General features: G+C 43.3%; 1 protein-coding gene across 5 annotated transcripts in view; it reads right to left on the bottom strand.

Annotated features, from left to right (window-relative positions):
* Positions 1–21492, bottom strand: part of Tnrc6c (trinucleotide repeat containing adaptor 6C) — a 122263-nt gene that overhangs the window by 75560 nt on the left and 25211 nt on the right. For all 5 annotated transcript variants that reach the window (XM_057773644.1, XM_057773647.1, XM_057773648.1 and 2 more), the window contains exons 2-3: positions 1422–1521; positions 418–439 (exon numbers count right to left, since the gene is read on the bottom strand). In XM_057773644.1, coding sequence (XP_057629627.1) covers positions 418–439; positions 1422–1484 — 85 coding nt within the window. In that variant the 5' untranslated portion in view covers positions 1485–1521. The remainder of the gene's footprint in view (positions 1–417; positions 440–1421; positions 1522–21492) is intronic.

Genomic DNA, 21492 nt, shown 5'->3' with positions numbered 1-21492 from the left:
AGAGAAACCCTGTCTCGAAAAACCAAAAACCAAAAAAAAAAAAAAAAAAAAAACCAGTTATAAATGAAGAGCTTCAAAATGTATAATAAAGGTAGAATCAAAGACAAACTTAGATCCTTTGTTTTAAAGTCACCTTCTGTGGTTTAGGGTTTAAAAGCACTAGCTCTTGCAGAGGAGCTAGGTTTAATTCTCAACACCCACATGGTGGCTCACGACCATCCCAGTTCTAGAGGTTCCAAGGCCCTCTTCTAGGGTCTATGGGCACTACACACACTTGGTGCATAGATACACATGCAGGCAAAATATCCATCCATAAACATAAAATAAATTTTACAAAAGTCACCTTGTTGCAAAGTTTGGTACTTCTATAAAAAGTATCCCCCTCCCAAAAATATATATTACAACCAAACAACTTACCTTTGGTTTTTTGATCAGCAGCCTGAAAAAAAAATCAAAAATGCTTTAGAATGATTGTGTGGAATGCACATAATGATGACAGTTAATTAAGAAGACTTTCATTTCAGGCTTTTCTCTTTTAGTTTCTTTGAGACATGGAGCCGTGACTATCCTGGAACTCACTGTGTTGAGCAGGCTTGCCTCAAACTCAAGGCACATTACTTAAGTGAAAACAGAAATGGGTGGTATAATTTGGTATACATGGAATGAAACAGAAATATGACTATAAGGTTTAATAAGGTTTAAAGAACTCTAAAAGACAGATTTTTAATTGTGTATGTATATTTGTGTACATATGCACACCTAGATGTGTGTGACCTTGCATGTGCCCAAAGGGTCCAGAAAAGGGTACTGGATCCCTGGAACTGGAGTTACAGTAGGTGGCTGGAAACCTCTCAACGTGGGTGGCTATGACTGAACCTGGCTTCTCTGGAAAAGCAGCAAACGTTTTTAACTATTGAGACATCTCTCTAGACTGGTTTGTAGAACTTCTTATTTTAACATTTATAAAGAATATTTACCAAAACTGTAAAAACTATTTCTAGCTTTTCTAATGCTGTCAGTTTCATGGCCCCTTCCTGATGTTTTAGTTGGAGCTGCTCTGGGCTGAACACAGTCCTCTCTCAGAAGGCATGAGCATTCTTGACACATCAAGTATACAGCCCCTGGAAACAAGACTTTGGTACGTCTGGCTCTTTAGAAAAGACATTGTGCAGCAGTCACCCTAAACTCACTTCATTAGCCAAGTAGCTATTATTTACTAATTATAGATTTAGCATATTGCTTTAAAACAGTAAAAGAATCAAGTGTGGTCACGAGACAGTTATGCTAATGTAGATGCGACACACATGACTGCAAGGGCATGGAGGAAGGAATTCTAGCAATCAAGTGTGGTCACAAGATAGCTTCAATAATGCAGACGTGACGCACAACCGCAAGGGCACAGAGGACAGAATTCTGCAAACCTTTTTCTGAGCACCTTCCTTCTTTTTCTTGTCTTCCTGCTTTTTCTTTTTCTTTTCTTCCATCAAACGTTCCTCTTCTCGTGTTTCCTGTTCTTTTACCCTATTAAATATTTAAAAAATGGTATTAGTATGACAACTGATTTAAAACCTATTAAAAAATGAAAAAGCAACCGGGACTGGCGGCACAGGACTATTTGGGAAGCTGAGGCAGGAGAATCACAACTGGCCCACAGGGTAAGTCTGAGACTGATCTGTGAGTGGGAGGGTGATAAACTGTACAAAAGGACTTGCTTGCTTTGTCTGTGAGAGGCCCTGGGTCTGAGACTCAACACTGGGTAGAGGATAAGGATAGTATCAGTACACAAAGTCTTGGGCTAGACAGTGTCATATGCAGAATGGAGTCACTCTGAGAGGATGTCAGAAATGGAGGTTCACCCAGGACTACAACAATTGCCCTGCCTTTTTTTTTTTTTTAAATAAAAAGTATCTCAGCTGTCTAGTTTGTTTGGTCCACATTTGTGGAGAAGCAGACAAATGCTGAGCATTGTGTGAGAAATATGGAAGAGGGTACACACACCCCCATCAGGCTAGTGCTTTTCAAAGTATTGTCTCAACTGACTGCCATCACCTGATTTTAAGTCAGAAGTGGAGGATCACCCAGTACTATAGCAATTGCTCTGATTTTTTTAAAAATTGTTTTTATTGAGCTATACATTTTTATCCACTCCCTTTCCTTCTACCCTCTCCTGTGACCACCACACTCCCAATTTACTCAGGAGATCTTGTCTTTTTCTCCTTCCTATGTAGATTCACATATGGCTGTCTTAGGATCCTCTTTGTTGTCTAGGGTCGACGACTATAGGTTGGTTTTCCTTTATGTCTAAAAGCCACTTGTGAGTGAGTACATATTATATTTGTCTTTCTGGGTCTGGGTTACCTCACTCAATGTTTTTCTCTAGATACAACCATTGGCCTGCAAATTTAAAGATATTAATTTTTGTCACTGTGTAGTACTCCATTGTGTAAATGTACCACATTTTTCTTATCCATTCTACAGTTGAGAGGCATCTAGGTGTTTCCAGGTTCTGGCTATTACAAATAATGCTGCTATGAACATGGTTGAGCACATGTCCTTATGGTATGATTGAGCATCTGATGGAGGAAGGTCATTGACTAATAAAGAAACTGCCTTGGCCCATTTCATAGGCCAGCCTTTAGGTGGGTGGAGTAAACAGAACAGAATGCTGGGAGGAAGAGGAAGTGAGCTCAGACTCGATAGCTCTCCTCTCTGGGGCAGATGCGATGAAGCTCCGACCCAAGATGGATGTAGGCTAGAATCTCCCTGGTAAGTCACCACCTCGTGGTGCTACACACATTAATAGAAATGGGCCAAGCAGTGTTTATATGAATACAGTTTGTGTGTTGTTATTTCGGGGTATAAGCTGGCCAGGCGGCCGGGAGCAGGGCAGCAGGAATGCAGCCGGCAGCTCCTTCTACAGGAAGCATCGTTTGGACATGCACCCAAAAGTGGTATTGCTGGGTCTTGAGGTAGGTTGTTTCCTAAGTTTCTGAGAAATCGTCATACTGAAATCCAAAGTGGTTGTACAAGTCTGCACTTCCACCAGCAATGGAGGAGTATTCCCCTTATCCCAATCTTCTCCAGTATAAGTTGTCATCAGTATTTTTGATCTTGGAAATTCTGACAGGTGTAAGAATCTCGGGGTTGTTTTGATTTGCATTTCTCTGATGGCTAAGGATGCTGAGCATTTCCTTAACTGTCTTTCAGCTATTAAAGATTCCTCTGTTGAGAGGTCTCTGTTTAGGTCAGTACCCCATTTTTTATTGGATTATTTGTTCTTTTGATGTCAAGTTTCTTGAGTTCTTTGTATATTTTGGAGATCAGTCCTCTGTCTGATGTAGGATTGGTGAAGATCTTTTCCCATTCTGTAGGCTGCCATTTTGTCTTGTTGAACAATAAACAGAAGCATTGAGCTCTAGACCTGCTGCACTGATGATACCCACCCAATCCATACACCTAACCATCAACAAGTCCAGGACTCCTTTCCATGGATATGTAAGCAACTAACTGAGGACTGGCTGGTTGTGACTGGCTTGGGTCTTGCAAGTGCTCCAGTTAAAATACAAGAAGCCTGGAAGTGCTTCCTGCTGTTCAGCTCAACAAATCTACTGCTCAGTGCATGTGCCAGCATGTGGGGCTCCCTTCTAAACCAGATCTTCTTCTGTGGATACTCTATCAGCTTAGGGGCCACATCACTTTCTATTGTTAATTCTTTCACTATGTGGTCCTGGCTGGCCTGAAATTCATTATATAGATCAGACTGGCTTCAAACTCAGAGATCCCCCCTGCCTCTGCCTCCTGAGTGCTGAAATTAAAGGCATGTGTCACCATGCTCAGTTTACAGCTAATCCTTTTATCATGGTTTATTCCTTGAATAAAACACACCCATTATACCACTGTGAGGTTTCTATATCACTACTGGACCTACACTAATACAGGTGGCAGGCATAGTTAACAGATAAATAGGAGGAATAATGTGCCCAAAAGTCTCAGTCAACCATCATTTACCCATGCAGAGACGTTGCTTTGTATTGAATAATTTTGTATTTTTAAATTTATCAATGTATTTTATATTTTATATTACATATAAAAAAATTTCAACCTAGAGGCAGACTGTTCGTGACAAAATACTATCATAATAAAATTGATATGGTGGGAATATCTCTCAATATTCTGTTTTCAAAACAGTGATTCCTCAGTCTTTGAATTCCAGTCAGAATTAACTCAGAAAGCTTAAAAACATCCAAAACCAAGACTGCTGCTACTCATCTGGATGGAATCTTTGTGGGCAGGACTCTGGCATCAGCATATGTAAAGCTTCCAGATGACTCCAGAAGCTCTACATATTATGAACCTTGAAAAATGAATATTCGTTGACCTTAGAGACACTCTCCAGGGATGTTTTCATGGTAAAAGTTGTGTTCACACTAAGTAATGACACTAGGTACAGGTAATCCTAAGCATGACCAGGTATGCTCCAACCATGCAGCTTCAGCCACACATCTAGAAGAAAATAAAAATCATGCCAAGGGCGGGTAGGACTCTGTGTTAGAGAGGTATTCAACAGAAGGAGGAATAAAGGATTTCTGCTTAATTCTATTCATCTGCAAATTAATTAAGGCCAGCTACTCTTCAGACCAGATAAGTATTCCCCCTTTACTGCTCCTGTTTACATGACAAAGCACCCCAGAAGCAACCACTTCTTCCCCCAACTCCTACTATATAGCCGCTGTTTTTTTTCCATTAATTAAAAAAATCAACAATCTAACCACATTTTTATTTTGTAACCTAAGACATGCCCACTCCTCTTCTGTGTGTCAACGGTGTCATCTCAGAAGCAATGGACGCTGAAAGTTTCTTGGAAATTCTTAGGAATGTTCTTGCTGGGACTGGGAGCATAGTTTTGCCTCAGCACATCTATGGCTCTGGGTTCAATCCCCAGGTCATCACCCTCCCATAAAAAGAAAGTGGCTGCAGCTGTAGCTGGTGGGATAATACCAGCAAATCCCGAAATTGAGGCCAGTCTCAAACAGCCAAAACAACCCTGAACCAAACCAAAAGATTCACCATGTGCTTACTTTTTATTTTTGGTGAGCCTAGCCTTTAGTGGCTGAGCCATCTCTCCAGCCCATGTGCTTCTCTTTAAAAGTAATAAATGAGATGTATTTACTATTCCCTTTCTTCTGTGTTACTTAATGATCTATTCCAGTCAGTGCAGGGCTTGGTTTTTTCTTGCTGTTTTGGTAATGATGGATGGTGCCTGTCTAAGTGTTACCGCTCTGAGGGAGAAAGCTTTCCCAGCAGGGATGCTACAGTTCTGAACGGAAAGGTATCCTGATAGTCAGGAGCCAAGGAATACCACAAAGTCATGCACAAACCTCACACAAGAGATTTATTGGGAGAGACACAGAGGGAGCAGCAAAGAACTGAGCAGGGGGCAGACTTTACATAGTTTCAGTGTGTATGTGTGTGTGTGTGTGTTGGTGAGTTTTCTTCAAGCATGTGAATGTAGCCAAGAAGCAAATGGAGGTCACTTTTTTACTTTTTGTGGAACCTTTTCCTCCACTTTTGAGGCAGGATCTGTGTTGTCCCCCTGCCCTGGCTGGCTTGAATTTACTATGTAGATTAGACCAGTCTTTAACTCAGAGAGATCCACCTACTCCTGCCTCTCAACTACTGGGATTAAAGATGTGCACTGCTATGCTCAGTGGATTATACAGAGATACACAACTGGCCAAAATGCAGAGAACACTGACAGTGGAGTGCCCATTCCAATGAACACCCCTGCGATGCTGCAACCCCGACCCTGAAGCTCAGGGAACATCATGGAAGAGGAAGCAGTCCAGGACCCCTGCAGATAGATAGCACTGCCTAGAGATGACAGGGCCAATGCGCCATGTACTCTCAACTACATGATACCCTAAACATGCCAACGTGAACAGGGGAAACTCCATAAGGTCCTACCCCTAGATGAAGGGCTACAGGTCGTCAATGATGCTAAGAGAAGAAGAATCAGTTTCCTTCATGGACAAGCTCCCACATAGATTGTCCAATCCCAAGAGGTCAGCCCTGGATATCTGTTAATACCAGCAATGCTAAATGGACTCAGCAGATTGCATATACATGTGAGTATATATATATATATCCGAGTATACACACATAACATGAATATGTATGTAATAATAATAAAGAGGAGGTTGTGAATTTGGGAGGGAGTTTGGGAGAAGTTAGAGGAAGGGGTAGCATGAGAGTAATGTAGATGCGGTACTCATATATGTCATTCTCAAAAAAGCCTAACACATTAGGGCAGAAAGACTTGCAGGTCAATTTGCTCTCAAATAAGTGACATATTCTGTATCTTTTTTTTTTTCTTTCTTGGTTTTTCGAGACAGAGTTTCTCTGTGGTTTTGGAGCCTGTCTTAGAACTAGCTCTTGTAGGCCAGGCTGGTCTCGAACTCACAGAGATCCGCCTGCCTCTGCCTCCCGAGTGCTGGGATTAAAGGCGTGCGCCACCACCGCCCGGCTCTGTATCATTTTTTTAATAAAAAGGCTTAGTAGTGATATTATTCCCAATGCCATATGGTTAGCATGTTTCCTCTTTTGGTGCACTCCCCTCTCCTGGCCTCTACTTTCTGTCTTTGTGAATTTGACCATATAACTAGCTCATACAGCTGTGATTCTAACTCCTATGATGTCAGCAATGCTGACTACACTCCGTTAGGCTACTGGCATTTGAGCATCTTTCCAGTATCCTACTGGTTATTTTTTCACATTCAACTTTTATTTTGAGTCATTTTTTAATTAAAAATATTTTTATGTGTCTTGCCTGCATGTATGTATTTGCACCGTGTGCATTTGTGAGCTAGTGGAGGTCAGAAGTGCGCGCGTCTGATCCCTAGGAACTGGGATTACAGATGCTTGTGAGTCACCATGTAAGTACAGTGAACTAAACCCAGGTGCTTTTCAAGAACAACAATTGCTCTTAACTGCTGAGCTCTATCTTGAGATCATGAATCACTCATTTTGATGTGACTCAAACTGACAGGGTAGGAAGAGGACACTGACGAGCATAGCGAACCACTGACATCCTTACTATCCAGTGCTGTTCATTTCGATGTTTAATTCAGCCATTCCACGATTTGTCCTCGTGTAAATGCTTGCTCATATTGCTGGAAAATAAAAAGTGTCTCTTTAAGAAAGGGTGCATGGTGGTGCATGCCTTTAATCCTAGCACTCAGGAGGCAGAGGCAGGTGGTTTTCTGTGAGTTCTAGGCCAGCCTAGTCTATATAGTGAGTTTCAGGACAGCCAGAGCTACATAGTGGGACTCTGTGTGTGTGTGTGTGTAGGAGGGAAGGGGGACTAGAGAGATGGCTCAGCAGTTAAGAGCACTGACTGTTCTTACAACGGCCCAGGTCTGATTCCCAGCACTAACTCATAACTGCCTATAACTCCAGTCCCAGAGAATCTGACACCTTCCTCTGTCCTCTGCAGTTACTGCATGCACACGGTGTATGGACATATACACAGGCAAACACCTATATATGTAAAATAAAAATAAAGAAAATTTAAAAAAAAGAAAAAAGGGTATGTAGAGGTGAACCTCTAGAAACTGCATTAGCTTCCTTTCTGTTAGACTGGAGGCCTGGCTGGTCTAATATGTTAAGTTGAGAATTGATTAGAAGGCACCCTGCTGCTGCATCTCAGCACACAGTCCTGGGCAGAAAGACAAATCCTTTTTAGGTCACATGCTTTTTTTCTGCAGATACATATGTGTCTCTTACATCTGAGAAACTTCTATATACTCTCAGTGGTTTTTGTGCTCACTATTCATGCTTAGCATTTGGCAGATGGATGTTTTCAAGTTAGGTAAATTTGTTTCAGCTCTTTATTGTGTGTGTGTGTGTGTGTGTGTGTGTGTTGCTGCAGATAAGAATCTAGGTCCTAAACCAGGAGCACTGGTGTACACCTTTGATCCCAGCAGACTCAGAGGCAGCTGGAAGAGGATCTTTGTGAGTTCAAGGCCAGTCCGGTCTACACAGTGAGTTCCAAGACAACCAGAATTACATAATGAGACTCTGTTTCAAAAACCTAAAACAAACAAATGAAAAATCCAGGTCCTGGCATGCTGAGCAAGTACTCCATAGTCAAACTACATGGCCAGACCTTGGTTACTAAGATAAGGTCTTGTGTATAGTCTTAGCCTGGAACCTGCAATCTTCCTGTCTCAGATCTTGAGTGCTGAATTACAGACATGAATTACCATGCTCTGTGCTGGCTTCCTGAAAATATCTTCCTTTGGTTTTCTTCTTTCTTTTTCTGAGAATGGATCACATTATATAATTCAAGCTGGCATGAGTTTTGCCATTATCCTTCCTCAGTCTCCTCTATGTTGAGGAACACACTTGTACACCACAATACCTATCTGTCTTTCAGCTTTCTAAAGAGCATACTGAAACTTTCAAATGGTCTTGGATTGACCATGTGTTAATTTTCCTTTTTAAGAAGTTATTTTCTAAACCGGGTGGTGGTGGCACACGCCTTTAATCCCAACACTTGGGAAGCAGAAGCAGGCGGATCTCTGTGGATCTGAGGTCAACCTGGTCTACAAAACGAGTCAGTTACACAGAGAAACCCTGTTTAGAATCAAGTTATTTTCTACTAGTGTGCGTGTGTGCATGAGTGCATGCATGTGTGTTTGGCTCTCTTAGGTCCTCCAAATCTATGGATACTTAAACATTTAGGTAACTTTCCCCTTTCTTGAATGCTTCATTCCCAACACCTTGTCATTGTTTTGCATATGTGAACCTGTTCTGTTCCAGCTGCAGGTAGGAAGGCTGTCTCCATTTCCTACAAAATCACACTTCTCTGCTAGACTGAGGAGCTTTGTGTGCATGAATAGATGAGATTGATTTTATTGTGGACTCTGACCTCGAAACATCAGTCAAGGAGCTGGCTGTTGTGCTAGAACAGCCTCAAATGCCAATCATATTATTCCCTCCTGGTTACCACACCTTTGATCTAGTATTAGGTACAAGACCTTAGCTGCCCAGAACTGCCCCACTGCTGGAGTTGTCCCAGACAATCTTGTACCCTGACTTTAATTTCCTATCCTTATTCCTATTTTTGTTGTGTCCGTTCTTACTGAAACTTCTGTTTTCTGACTCTTCCACGTCCTTCCAAGCTGTTGTCATTACTTGCCTTCCTTAAGAGACTAAAGTCTCAGGACCATCTTATATGTTCCTTAATCTAGTATCACAAGAATGGCATGACCAATGAAAAACATGTTACTAGTTCAGGAAGGCAACAGATTAAGGAGGGAGGGACTGATCATGTAACACACATTTCTGGCCAATAGCTTTGCATGTGCTCTGGAAATACAGCCATAAGCAAGGCACTGCACACAATCAAGGACACACATCTAAATGACTCTTGTACATCACTGTCATCAGTACTGCTCCCTGCCTGACAGTCAGGTCTACAGAACAGCCAGGGAACTCTGTGGGGGTTTTAAAACAGCTTCCTGTCTTTTGTTGGTGCCCTGGTGGTGGTAGCCCTCTCTGTCTCTACGGCCCCAAGAAAAATCTAGAACCATCTAAAGTTTACCAAGGACAAAATCTTCCATGAGCACATATTCTTTTCTGATACGATCAAGTAATAATTAGTAAGTTACTCTCTTTCTTGTGGAGTTGGTAATATTATAAACTTGAATTTGGGGAGTTTCTGGACCTATGGGACAGTTCTGTAAAAGGCTAGCACGTACTGATTAAACAGGAAGTGAATCGGTGTTTTTAAAATGTTCTGATGTGTGTGTAGCTCATGTCTGTGTGTGCAGGTGTACATGGCAAATTGCACATGTGTGCATCCTTCTGGAGGCTGAGGCTGATGAAGGGGTCTTCCTCAATTTCTCCATTTTCTATATTGAACCTGGAGCTCACTAGGTTTTGCTAGTCTGACAATCCAGCTTGCTCTTCCTCCAGTAATTTTCTGTTGCCACCTCCTGTGTTGGAATTACAAGCAGCACCCACCACACACACACACACACACACACACACACACACACCCGAGCCAGCTTCACAGTCCTAGAACATTTATTTATTTTTAATTTTTTTTTTTGGGGGGGGGGTTTCGAGACAGGGTTTCTCTGTGGTTTTGGAGCCTGTCCTGGAACTAGCTCTTCTAGACCAGGCTGGTCTCGAACTCACAGAGATCCGCCTGCCTCTGCCTCCCAGGTGCTGGGATTAAAGGCGTGCGCCACCACCACCCGGCTTAATTTTTATTTTATAGCTAGAAACTTACTATGTAACCTAGGCTAGTAGGGAACTTGCTATGGAGACCAGGTTAGCCTGGAATTAGATCACATGTAGCCTGCTTCTACCTCCTTAGTGCTAAGTTAAAGGCATGAACCACTCCACCTAGCTTCATTTGGAGATGGAGGTGCCTTTGTTTCTGATCTCATTGACCTACCTTACCTTAACTCACTGTTTTACTCTGTCTATATCTTCCACTCTCCTGTTTATTTATTTCCACCACCTCCAAACAGTCAATGTCAACTACCAAGTCTCCATCCGTCTGAGTTTTACAAAGGATTTAATAGTTTTGTAAAACTAGGACCCTGCTACACATTCCATTTTGCATCCTTCTTGTCCTATTGTATACCTATGATGAAAGAATTCCCCACCCCAGTTGACAATCAAACCCACTCCTTAGTGGCTCCTTACCATACTGTGGTGTGACTGCTGTCATAATGCACTCAATCGTTCCTCCACTCATACACGTTCACTTGATTTTCAGCTTATTGTTACTGCAAAGGAAACCTTGCTCCCCTGCCCAGTTTCTCTTAGGGAAAACAGCATTGCTCTGATTGGCAGGTGCAGCTTCTGTTTCTGTAGTGGGAACTAGGTAAGGAGGAAATGTGGTATGGGGCTCTAAGGCTGGCACCAGGCTGGACATGAAGTACCTGTGAGACAAACGGTGGATGGTGGGATCGTGGGGTTAGCATTGGTTTGAGCTAAGAGCTATGGCATTTAGGAGGCAGAGGCAGGCGGATCTCTATGAATTTGAGGCCAGCCTGGACTACAGAGCGAGCTCCAGGATAGGCCCCAAAGGTACAGAGAAACCCTGTCTCAAAAAACCAAAAGAGTCTGGAATTTCAGTACATATGTTTCCTTTATTCTTAAACCATCTAACAGTCATGAGATTGGAGGGTGCAGCAGTCAGAAGGGAGGGAAGGAAGAGTTTCTTTCCAAGGCTCTATGGCCACATGTCAGCTGTCTGAAACCACATTTCCCCAGAGAAACAAGTTTGTTTTTATTTATTTATTTATTTATTTATTTGTTATGTATGGAGTGTTCTGCCAGCATGTATCCCTGCATTCCTAAAGAGGGCACCAGATCTCATTATAGATGGTTGTGAGCCACCATGTGGTTGCTGGGAATTGAACTCGGGACCTCTGGGAGAGCAGCCAGTGCTCTTAACCTCTGAGCCATCTCTCCAGCCTGAGAAACAATGTTTTAAAAAACAAAAGAAATTATGTGGCTGGGAACTCAGCTATTCAATGTAAAACCAATCCAGACAGGAAATGCTCCAGATTTCTTAACTTTTGTTAATTGATTATTCCCTGTATTTATAAAATAGGAGTCAATAAAAGGACCGGGGTTCATGTTTCCTCTGGGGGTTAGCTACCCTGAAATCTAAACCATTCCTCATCCTGAGTTTCTTCTACACACATGAACCCACATCCTGGGGTTAGTCTGGCTAGAAAGTTCATTTCAGCAAAGCATTATCTATCTCATTCAACTCATTCTGTAAGTGAGAAAGGGTACATCATCGTTTAGAAATCTGGGTAGCTGGGTGGTGGTAGTGCATGCCTTTAATTGGGGGGGGTACGACGTGATGGAACACAGATGACAGGTAGACCTCTGAGTTTGAGGCCAGTCTGGTCTATAAAGGGAGTTCCAAGACAGCCAGGGTTACACAGAGAAACCCTGTCTTGAAAACCAAAAATTAAAAAAAAAAAAAAATCTGGCTAATTCAGGAAGAATTTCTTTGCAGTGTTTAGGTTAGAAGGGGCTGGTAAATGTTATCAAACAAACTAAAAAGAGAAGAGGGGAGGAAATGGCATCTTGTCCAGACTAAATTCAACTTCTGTTACCTGCTGTGCTCAGGAAGCCTGTGCTCGACTCTAAGGGCTGTATGAGAGAATGGGTCAAGACAAAGATCTCGAGAGGGAAAATCTGACTGGAAAGACCCAGGAGGGCCTGAGTAACACTGAGTACTTGATAGACTTTCCATAGTCCTGGGAGCGAGAGCAATAGGATTGGGTTCCATGGAAATGTCCAGTCACTAACACAGAGTATGGACACAGTGCTTAGAACTCTTGGGTTACTTGGCAGCAAACCTTTGAAGTAGGGTGTGGACTCATGCACTAAATCATTCTGAAGGACAGGACCAGAAGGCGAGGAAGCATCACCTCTAAGGATCAAAGGGTAACAAGGTGACAGACTCTCTTCCTCTTGAGTGTGAGAGGAACAACCTGTGATTTGCTTCTAACCATCAGAGTACAGCAAAGGTCTATGTCACTTCCCTCCCTCCCTATGGACAGAAATCTGGTTCTAGCAGACTGTCTGAAGTCTCCCTCTTGACCAGGGCTTTGAAGACACAGCTCATTGTTAATCTCACTGCTACAAGGACTTGACTTTTGTCAACTCTGGCCTGAGGAAGACTGAGGGGTGATCCTTCCTCAGAGAAGCCTTCAGGGGAAACCCAGCCCTGCCGTAACTACCTCTAACCCTCAGAAGCTGTGAAACACTGAATGGGTATTGCTGTAAGCTACCACATCCATAAACTTGTTAGCCAGCATAAGAAAGTAATACAATAAGTAATAACATCTGAGGCTGACCAAGAAAGCAAGCAAGCCCACAACAGACTCTCTTTTTTGCTGATTTACCAGACAAAGACTAAGAAAATGCAAAATACAAATAGAGAGGAGCAAGCACAACTATGTGGACTCCCCAAAGAGGAGCTGAAATTTAGGAACTCAACCTGGCTGGAGGTAACTTTCTCATCTCTCTTCTCTCACATTCTGACCAGGGTACAGGTTGCCTCAGAGTTGTGCTGTGGTAGGGGCAGCCAGGCAGCTCAAATGGACAAAACCCCTAACCCCACTCCCCACCCGACCCCTCCGTTTCCTCAGCGGAAGAGAAGAAAGAAGGGAGCTAGCTGGGATGGAGTAATGCCAGGGAGGAGTCAGCTAGGAAAGGGATTCTCCCTGTTCTGGTACTAGCTGTCATAGCCTGGGTTTACTGCTGGCTCCACTGTCACAGTGGACACAGACAGCACAATCAGGCTGTGAGAAGTGCAGTGCAAGGTCAACACCCTCTCAATCTCACACCCATTCCCCAGTGCCCCAGGTAGTGAGTGAATGGAGGCCTGGAGTCTGTGCGCACAGAGTGTAATGTCAACTATGGTCTGGACCCAACTGTGACCTTTACTTTGGAATGTGGAGAACAGTCAAGAGATCTGAGCAGTAGCCTTCAGCTTTCCAAAGGAACCCTGGATTACTGCCATTTGGTGCTAAAATGGGCTTCAGCTCCAAGATTCAGTTGTTAAGATTTACTACTATGGCCGGGCGACGGTGGCGCACGCCTTTAATCCCAGCACTCGGGAGGCAGAGGCAGGCGGATCTCTGTGAGTTCGAGACTAGCCTGGTCTACAGAGCTAGTTCCAGGACAGGCTCCAAAGCCACAGAGAAACCCTGTCTCGAAAAAAAAAAAAAAAAAAGATTTACTACTATGGGACACTTGTTCAACTATGTTCATAGCAGCTTTATTTGTAATAGCCAGAACCTGGAAACACCCTAGATACCCCTCAACCGAAGTACGGATAAAGATAAATGTAAATATGGCACATTTACACAATGGAGTATTACTCTGCTGTTAAAAACAATAACATCAGGAAATCTGAAGGCAAATGGATAGAACTAGAAAAAAAAATTCATCCTGAATGAGGTAACCCAAACCCAGAAAGGTAAACATGGTATGTTTCACAAGTGGATAGTAACTATAAAGAATAGACATACTACAGTTCACAGACCCAGAGAGGCTAGGTAACAAGGAGGGGGGCGGGGGAAGCACATGGATCTGTTTGGGAAGGGGAAATAGAAGAGATCTCTCCTAGTTGGACTGGAGGCAGGTGGGCATAGGAACTTGAGGGATCAGGATAGGGATAGAGGGGCAGAATGCTGAGTGAGATGGCTGGAAAGGGGGGTTTTATGGGGTTGGGCAGAAGCCTGATGCAAGGGAACCATCTATGAGTCTACAAGGATAGCCCCAGCTAAGAAAGACTCTTGGCAGCAATGAATGCATAGCCTGAACTGGTCATCTCCTATGATCAGATTGGTGACTACACAGGTCATCAGAGAGCCTTCATCCAGTGACTGATGGAGGCAGATTCAGAGACCCATGGCCAAACACTGGGTTGAACTCAGGGAGTCTTGCTGAGGAGAGGGAGGAAGGATTGTAGGAGCTGAGGGAGGAGGGTGTCAGGGATATCCGAGGAAAACCCACAGAAATGGCTAGCCTGGCTCATGGGTACTCATAGAGTCTGAACCAACAACCAGTGAGCCTGCATGGCACAGACCTAGGCCCTCTGCATCTAAGTGACATATTGTGTAGTTTGTTCTATCTGTGGGACCCCAGCAACAGAAGCAGGGCTGTCCCTGGTGCTTTGACTGGCTTTTAGAACCCATTCCTCATTCTGGATTGCCTTGCCCAGCTTGAACACAGGGGGAGGGACTTGCTCTCACAGCACTTGATATGCTTTTGCTGATGCCCATGGGAGGCTTGCCCTTTTCTGAGAGAAAATGGAGGAAGGGTGGGAGGAAGGTGGGGAGGTGGGACGGGAGGCTGTAATCAGGATGCAAAATAAATTAAATGAAAAAGCAAAAGACATATAAACGGAAAAGAAACCTGAGTATATAAACTAAATTTAAAAAAAAAAAGGATTTATTACCATGGCCTCAACAAAGGAAGATATAGATCCCAGCAGCAACCCTCAGTTTATCCCACTTAAGAAACAATGACCCCTGCTGCCCACCTTAGACACACATCTCTCTGAAGCTTGACTCCTAGTCACCAACTAAACTGGTTCAACAGTTTTGCTGGCTTTCCTGTCAAATATGGTGAACACCTACACATATCAACACCCTTTCCTTCTGCACTGGTAACTGCACCTCATTTTTCTGACTTTCAATCCAAAGTCCTTGAGGGGCAGTATCTTCAGGGAAGCACTAGGTGTGTAGCTAATCAGCAGGCAGCATAAACTGGGCTACAGTGCTTGGACTCAGGGATGGTTTAACACGAGGAGTATCCAGAACTACAGGCTAGAAGCTGCAGTAGGCTTCTCTCAGCTAGAGATCCCAAAATGAAGGCAAAAAACAGAAAGCTGAATTAAGCCTGTATGGGCATGGCCTAAGTCAGAACATATTCCTGAGCCCAGTGGCACGGAGCCTGTCCTCTAAGCTAGGGAAGAGCTTGAGCTTCACCAGGCAGTTAAGATGGTAGAGAGGCAGCACGTGGCTGGGAGCATTATCTGCACTGTTGGCAGTCCCCTATCCACCAGGGGCAGGTGCTCAAGTCTCTGGTGTGATGTGGGAGTGTCATATATCAATCTGTTGATTTCACTGGTTAATTAATAAAGAAACTGCTTGGCCGGATAGGTTAGAAAATTAGGTAGGCGGAGTAAACAGAACAGAATGCTGGGAGGAAGTGAGGAAGACGCCATGGCTCTCCTCTCCAGGGCAGATGTGATGAAGCCAGCCGCCAGGTCAGACATGCTGAATCTTTCCCGGTAAGACTGGTGCTACACACATTAAGAGAAATGGGTTAACCTAGATGTGAGAATTAGCCAGTAAGAGGCTAGAGCTAATGGGCCAAGCAGTGTTTAAATGAATACAATTTGTGTGTTGTGATTTCGGGTATAAAGCTAGCCGGTGACCAGGAGCTGGGAAGTGGCCCACAGCTCCTTCTACACTGGTGGGGGCTGGCTTTTTGTCTGGGCAGTTCTTGTAGCTACCTCTACCTGACCAAAGTTCATTTTTGTTCTCCCCTAAATAACTGTTATTTTCTATCACATGTAACTTAATCCTAAAAGCCAGTGTTATCAAAAGTCCATATATTTATCTACATTTATATAATCTAGGCTTGCCCAGAAAGACTAAGTACTAACCAGATGCAGCATCATTAACTACAATTTGCCTTAAAATCAATCTCATTCAGTAAACATCTGGATCACTAAAAACCTTGGCATTACTCTATTAACAAGCCCAACTCTGTGCATACGTGTGTGAAGGCCAGAGATGTTTTCTTCTATCATTTTCACTATGCCGTGCTATTCTGCGGGTGCTGGGGAACTAACTCAGGTCCTATTCTTTTAGAGCTGGCACTTTACTGACAGTCATCTACCAGGTTGGGGGACATTTATTTGTTTTTGTTCTGTTTCTGGGGGGATAGATTCTCCTGTACCCTAGGCTGGCCTCAAACTCCTGATCATCCTGTCACCGTGCCTGGCTTATGTGAATGTTTTTTATATCACAATTAAGTTCAAGAAAGTCTCACTTTTTATCTGTTTACTTAATTTTGAGGCATTATGTAGCTCTAGCTGTTCTAGAAATCACTATGTAGACTCTGTTGGCTTTGAACTCACAGACAGCTGCCTGCCCCTGCCTCCTTAGTGCTGGGATTAACTGTGTGTACTACACCATACCTGGCCTCTAGTCTCAAATTTTAAAATCACAGTATAATTTTAACAACACTCCATTTTCACATAAGTATTTCAAATATGGTTTAAATAGAAAGGAAACTCACAACTCATTTTTGAGAGGCAGTAGCCTCTGCTGGCTCATCCTGCTGTTCATGTTACAGTGGTTGGTTACTACCAACAAGCTCTCATGGCTTGCTGGGAAATCTGACAATACATACTATATACTCACTCATGATCAGCACTTCCAGCTGCTGAGGTGTTTGGAGGTGGGGAACTGGCTGGTTATTCATTTATTGGCCCCAGTGCCAACTTCTGCTTCTTGCCTGCTCTGTGAAATGGATCTGTGACATTTAACTACTTTTCTTTTCACCAGCTGGCACCATGTTCAGCTTCTCTGGCAGAGGGCGCTGGAGAGAAGTAGACAAGTTTACCTCCCAGCTGGGTGCTCCAAGGCAGGTTCCTGCAAGCACAATGCATAGGGGCTCCCAGGAACTGCTTTCATCGTGCACTGTAGCTCTCTGGCAAATTGGGTCCACATGGCAGGCACCTCAGAGACTTCTCTGCCATACCCACTCCAGCAATGTGGATGCCAAAAGGATGCCCAGCTCATCTTCCCCACTACTCTAGCCCTGGATACACTTAATGACTCTTCAAGATTGTTTTCCTTGTTCAGATGATTACATGTTTGTTTGTTTTCTCTTAACTGAGAGAAACCTTCAAATGACAGTTTATTTCAAAGCCTGCCAATAAACTGAGAGTTTAAAAATACTTTCATACCAATAAACAAAGTCACAGATGTGTTTAAATAATGAATAAATTAAGTCAGAGTATAAAGCTATAAACTGAATTTAACTACCATCACGTAAAACTGGAATCTCAGACCAACAGGCAAAGTAAAAGTAGCACTGCTGAATTTATGTCATTTCTAAGCTCTAAAACTGGGGATATATGTGGGTTTAGGAACCGCTCTCCCTTCATGACTGTGAAAGAGAGGACAAAGCCCAGCACCAAAGCCGCAGGCCGACAATGAAGTGATGAAGCAAGCCTGCAGCAAGCCATCAACATGGGAATGAGACCGAGACAGCCAGTCACCAGTCTCCAGGGGACCTGCCTGTTCAAAGCCCCTACAATTCTGTGAACTAGAAGAGCTGTTAACACCGACATTCAGCTTCAGGAGTCATTAAGCTAACTTGTGCTCAAGCTGGATTCTAATTTGGGAGAGGCAGGAGGCAGACAAGACCTGGGCAGAAATAGCTTGATGACAATCTCCACAAAGGAAAAATCAAATATAAAAAAAGATAATACCACCCTCCACCCCATCCCTTGATCTAGAAATAGCTAAAGCTGAGTGCTTGCCTTCAAAGTAAGCAAAGGTATATGCTCAGCACAGTGAATAGATATTTCGCTAACAGTCTCTATAATGAAACTTAAACAGAAAAGGTTTCTGTGACTAATTGTAACTGCAGGAAAGAAAACCATTTAGTACCAAAAATACTTACTGACAGTTTCCACTGAAACATGAAATGTAGAAACTCCCAGAAAATACCTGCCAAACACTTGTTAAAATTATTATTTTATTTTCAATTCCGCATCAGATTACGATCAGAGGAGAAACAAGGTCTAAACAGATTTAGAGCACCAGTTCTTGAATGCCCTTTTCACAGGGGTCACATATCAGAGATGTACATTATGATTTATAACAGTAGCAAAATTACAGTTATGAAGTAGCAATGAAGATAAATTTATGGTTGGGGCCACCACAACATGAGGAACTATATTAAAGGGGCAAAGCACTAAGCTGAGAACCACTGATCTAGAGGAAGCACGCAAGACATAATGGTATTTTGTCTTTATTCTTTTGCTCAGCAAACACAAAGCCATATACTCTTTACTGGACCGAACAGATGAGACCAGAGGACCTCTCACTTTTTATGAAGAGTGTTTCCTGCCACCAACGTGTGTCTCTGCTCCTCAAATTCCTACCTGGAAATCACTGCCTTCAAGTGACAACGTGAGCCTGCAGGGACCATGTGACTGACACCAACACACAAAAAAAGCAAATCTTCCCTGTTATTCTCATAAAATCAGCGTATTATCAGCTAGCTGATCACATCCACAAGGAAGCAACAAATAAGTGTAGGCTGCTCAGTTCTCTTTCTCCAGGAGCACCACAGTGAACAAAGCCTGGGACTTCAGTTTCTCCCAAGTGCAATCGGTAAGTTTAAACTGTCACTGTGACTGAAATTTCCTAAGTGACACTGATGTAAGTGAGGAGCTTGAAGAAAGATCCAGACAGGGCTGGAGAGGTGGCTCAGAGGTTAAGAGCACTCGTAGCTCTTGCAGAGCTCCTGAATTCAATTCCAGCAACCACATGAGGCTCACAACCATCTATAATGAAATCTGGTGCCCTCTTCTGGCCTGCAGGCATACATGCAGGCAGAACACTACACAAGATAAATCCAGACAAAAGCACATCTTCTCTGTAAACACAGAGTGGCCTCTTGGAGAAGGTGGCACACATCACACACACAAGTCAGGCTTCAAGTTTCTCCACAGGCACCCGCCCAGAATTGTTACAATCCTAAAAGGTGCAGTAACTGTCTTCACCACACAGAACTGGTTTGAGCTCTACACAGCAGCTAGGGCCCCAGATCCTGCTGCTCATCGATAGTACTGTGACAAGCGCCCTAATGCCCAGTCATTGCCACTTGCGATTCCTCTACTGCCAAGGTATTCTCTTTAAGGCAACAAAATGACACTCAGCTAAAACCACAGATGAGGTGGGAAGTTGGTGTTCTGTTAACTGATACTGACTGCACTGTGCCTTTTGAAGGCCTGGTTTCTGTCCTCAAGGAGTCGTCATCACAGCCATTTAAACAATGGGGTCATCATGCCAGGCGGTGGTGGCGCACGCCTTTAATCCCAGCACTCGGGAGGCAGAGGCAAGCGGATCTCTGTGAGTTCGAAGCCAGCCTGGTCTAGAAGAGCTAGTTCCAGGACAGGAACCAAAAAGCTACAGAGAAACCCTGTCTCGAAAATCAAAAAAAAAAAAAAAAAAAGGGGGGGTCATCAATGTGATCTCAACATTTTACATCTCTACAACTTTATGTTTCTGAGGTAAAGTATAAAAGCTTGGACTGGGGGCTGGAGAGATGGCTCAGCGGTTAAGAGCATTGCCTGTTCTTCCAAAGGTCCTGAGTTCAATTCCCAGCAACCACATGGTGGCTCACAACCATCTGTTATGAGGCCTGGTGCCCTCTTCAGGAATGCACGTAGACAAACAAAAACTTGGGCTGTAGCTCAGTTGGTAAAGCATTTGACTAGAATACATAAAGCCCTGGGTTTAATCCCATAGCACTGGGTATGGTGACATGTGCCTATAATCCCAGCACTTCAGAGAGGGAGGCAAGAGAAAAAAAATTCAAAGAAAAAATCGTCTTCTGCTATACAGTGAGTTCAAGGCAAGTCTGGCCTACACGAACCTTGTCTAGAAAAAAAAATTATAAACAATTTCCTGGTCCAGAAAGATGGGTAAGCAGGTACAGGTGGAGTACTACAAGGCCTGGACCACACTCAATCCCAGAAACCCACCTGGTGGAAGGAAAGAACTGACTCTCGAAAGTCAAGCCACCCTCTGACCTCCACCTGCATGCTGTAATAGGCATGCATACATACAAAATAAATTAAATAAAATGCAATTAAAATTTTCCTCAAAAATAAAAATATTACCTCTTTGTCATTTATCTCCACACGCACACACTATTAAATAAAATTTAAATATACAGTACCCAACAAGTGATTTGATTCCAGTATGAAATGTACACTGGAGAGCCTGGGTTAAAATGCTAATTATTTCTGAATCTTGAGCTCTACATATACTCAGACAAAAGCAAAACAAAGCAAAGGCTGGAGGGAAATGTGTGTTTCTAATGAGACAGTGGCTGGAAGTTCATCAGTAATCCCCAGTGCGAGAGTAGATGCAGGGACAGACAGGTGTAGAACGGGACACTCGAGGCTGAATGGTGCAGTGAGAATAAACAGATGTCACAGGGACACAGTAAACCACCATGCTAATTTACAGATTCAACACGCTGTGGTCACTGGGTTGGAGAGAGGGCTCAGTGGTTAAGAACATGTGTTGTTCTCACAGAGGACAAAGGTTTGATTCCTAACAACTCTATCAGGCGGCTTACAAATGCCTGTTAACTCCAGAAGCGGGGGTAGGCACCTGAACATACACACAATTAAAAATGCAATTTAAATTATTTTCATGTTACTTATTTTTTTGTGTATGGGTATTTTGTGTACATGTATGTCTATGGATGAACCTGTGCAATACCAACAAAGGCCAGAAGAGGGTGTCAGATCTCTTGGGACTAGAGTTAAAGATGGTAGTCATGTGGGTTGAGACTCCTGGATCCTCTGAAAGAGCAGCCAGGTGCTCTTAATCTTAACCACTGAGTTGCCTCTCCAGCCCCTTCACACACACACACACACACACACACACACACACACACACACACACACATTTTTGAGAAAGATCTCACTAAGTAACCCTGGCTGATCTAAAACTTGCTATGTAGACTAGGCTGGCCTCAAACTCAAGAGTTCGCCTACCTCTGTCCCCCACACCTATCCCAAGTGCTTGGATTAAAGGTGTGCACCACCACTACCCAGCATTACAAAAATTTTTTAAAGAGATTTTCATATGCAGAAACTTTGCTATTTTATTT

This window comes from Chionomys nivalis, chromosome 7 (assembly GCF_950005125.1).
Source record: "Chionomys nivalis chromosome 7, mChiNiv1.1, whole genome shotgun sequence".
Lineage (NCBI taxonomy): Eukaryota > Metazoa > Chordata > Mammalia > Rodentia > Cricetidae > Chionomys > Chionomys nivalis.
The sequence above is the reverse complement of the archived record's forward strand: the minus strand, read 5'-3'. Positions and strand labels throughout refer to the sequence as shown.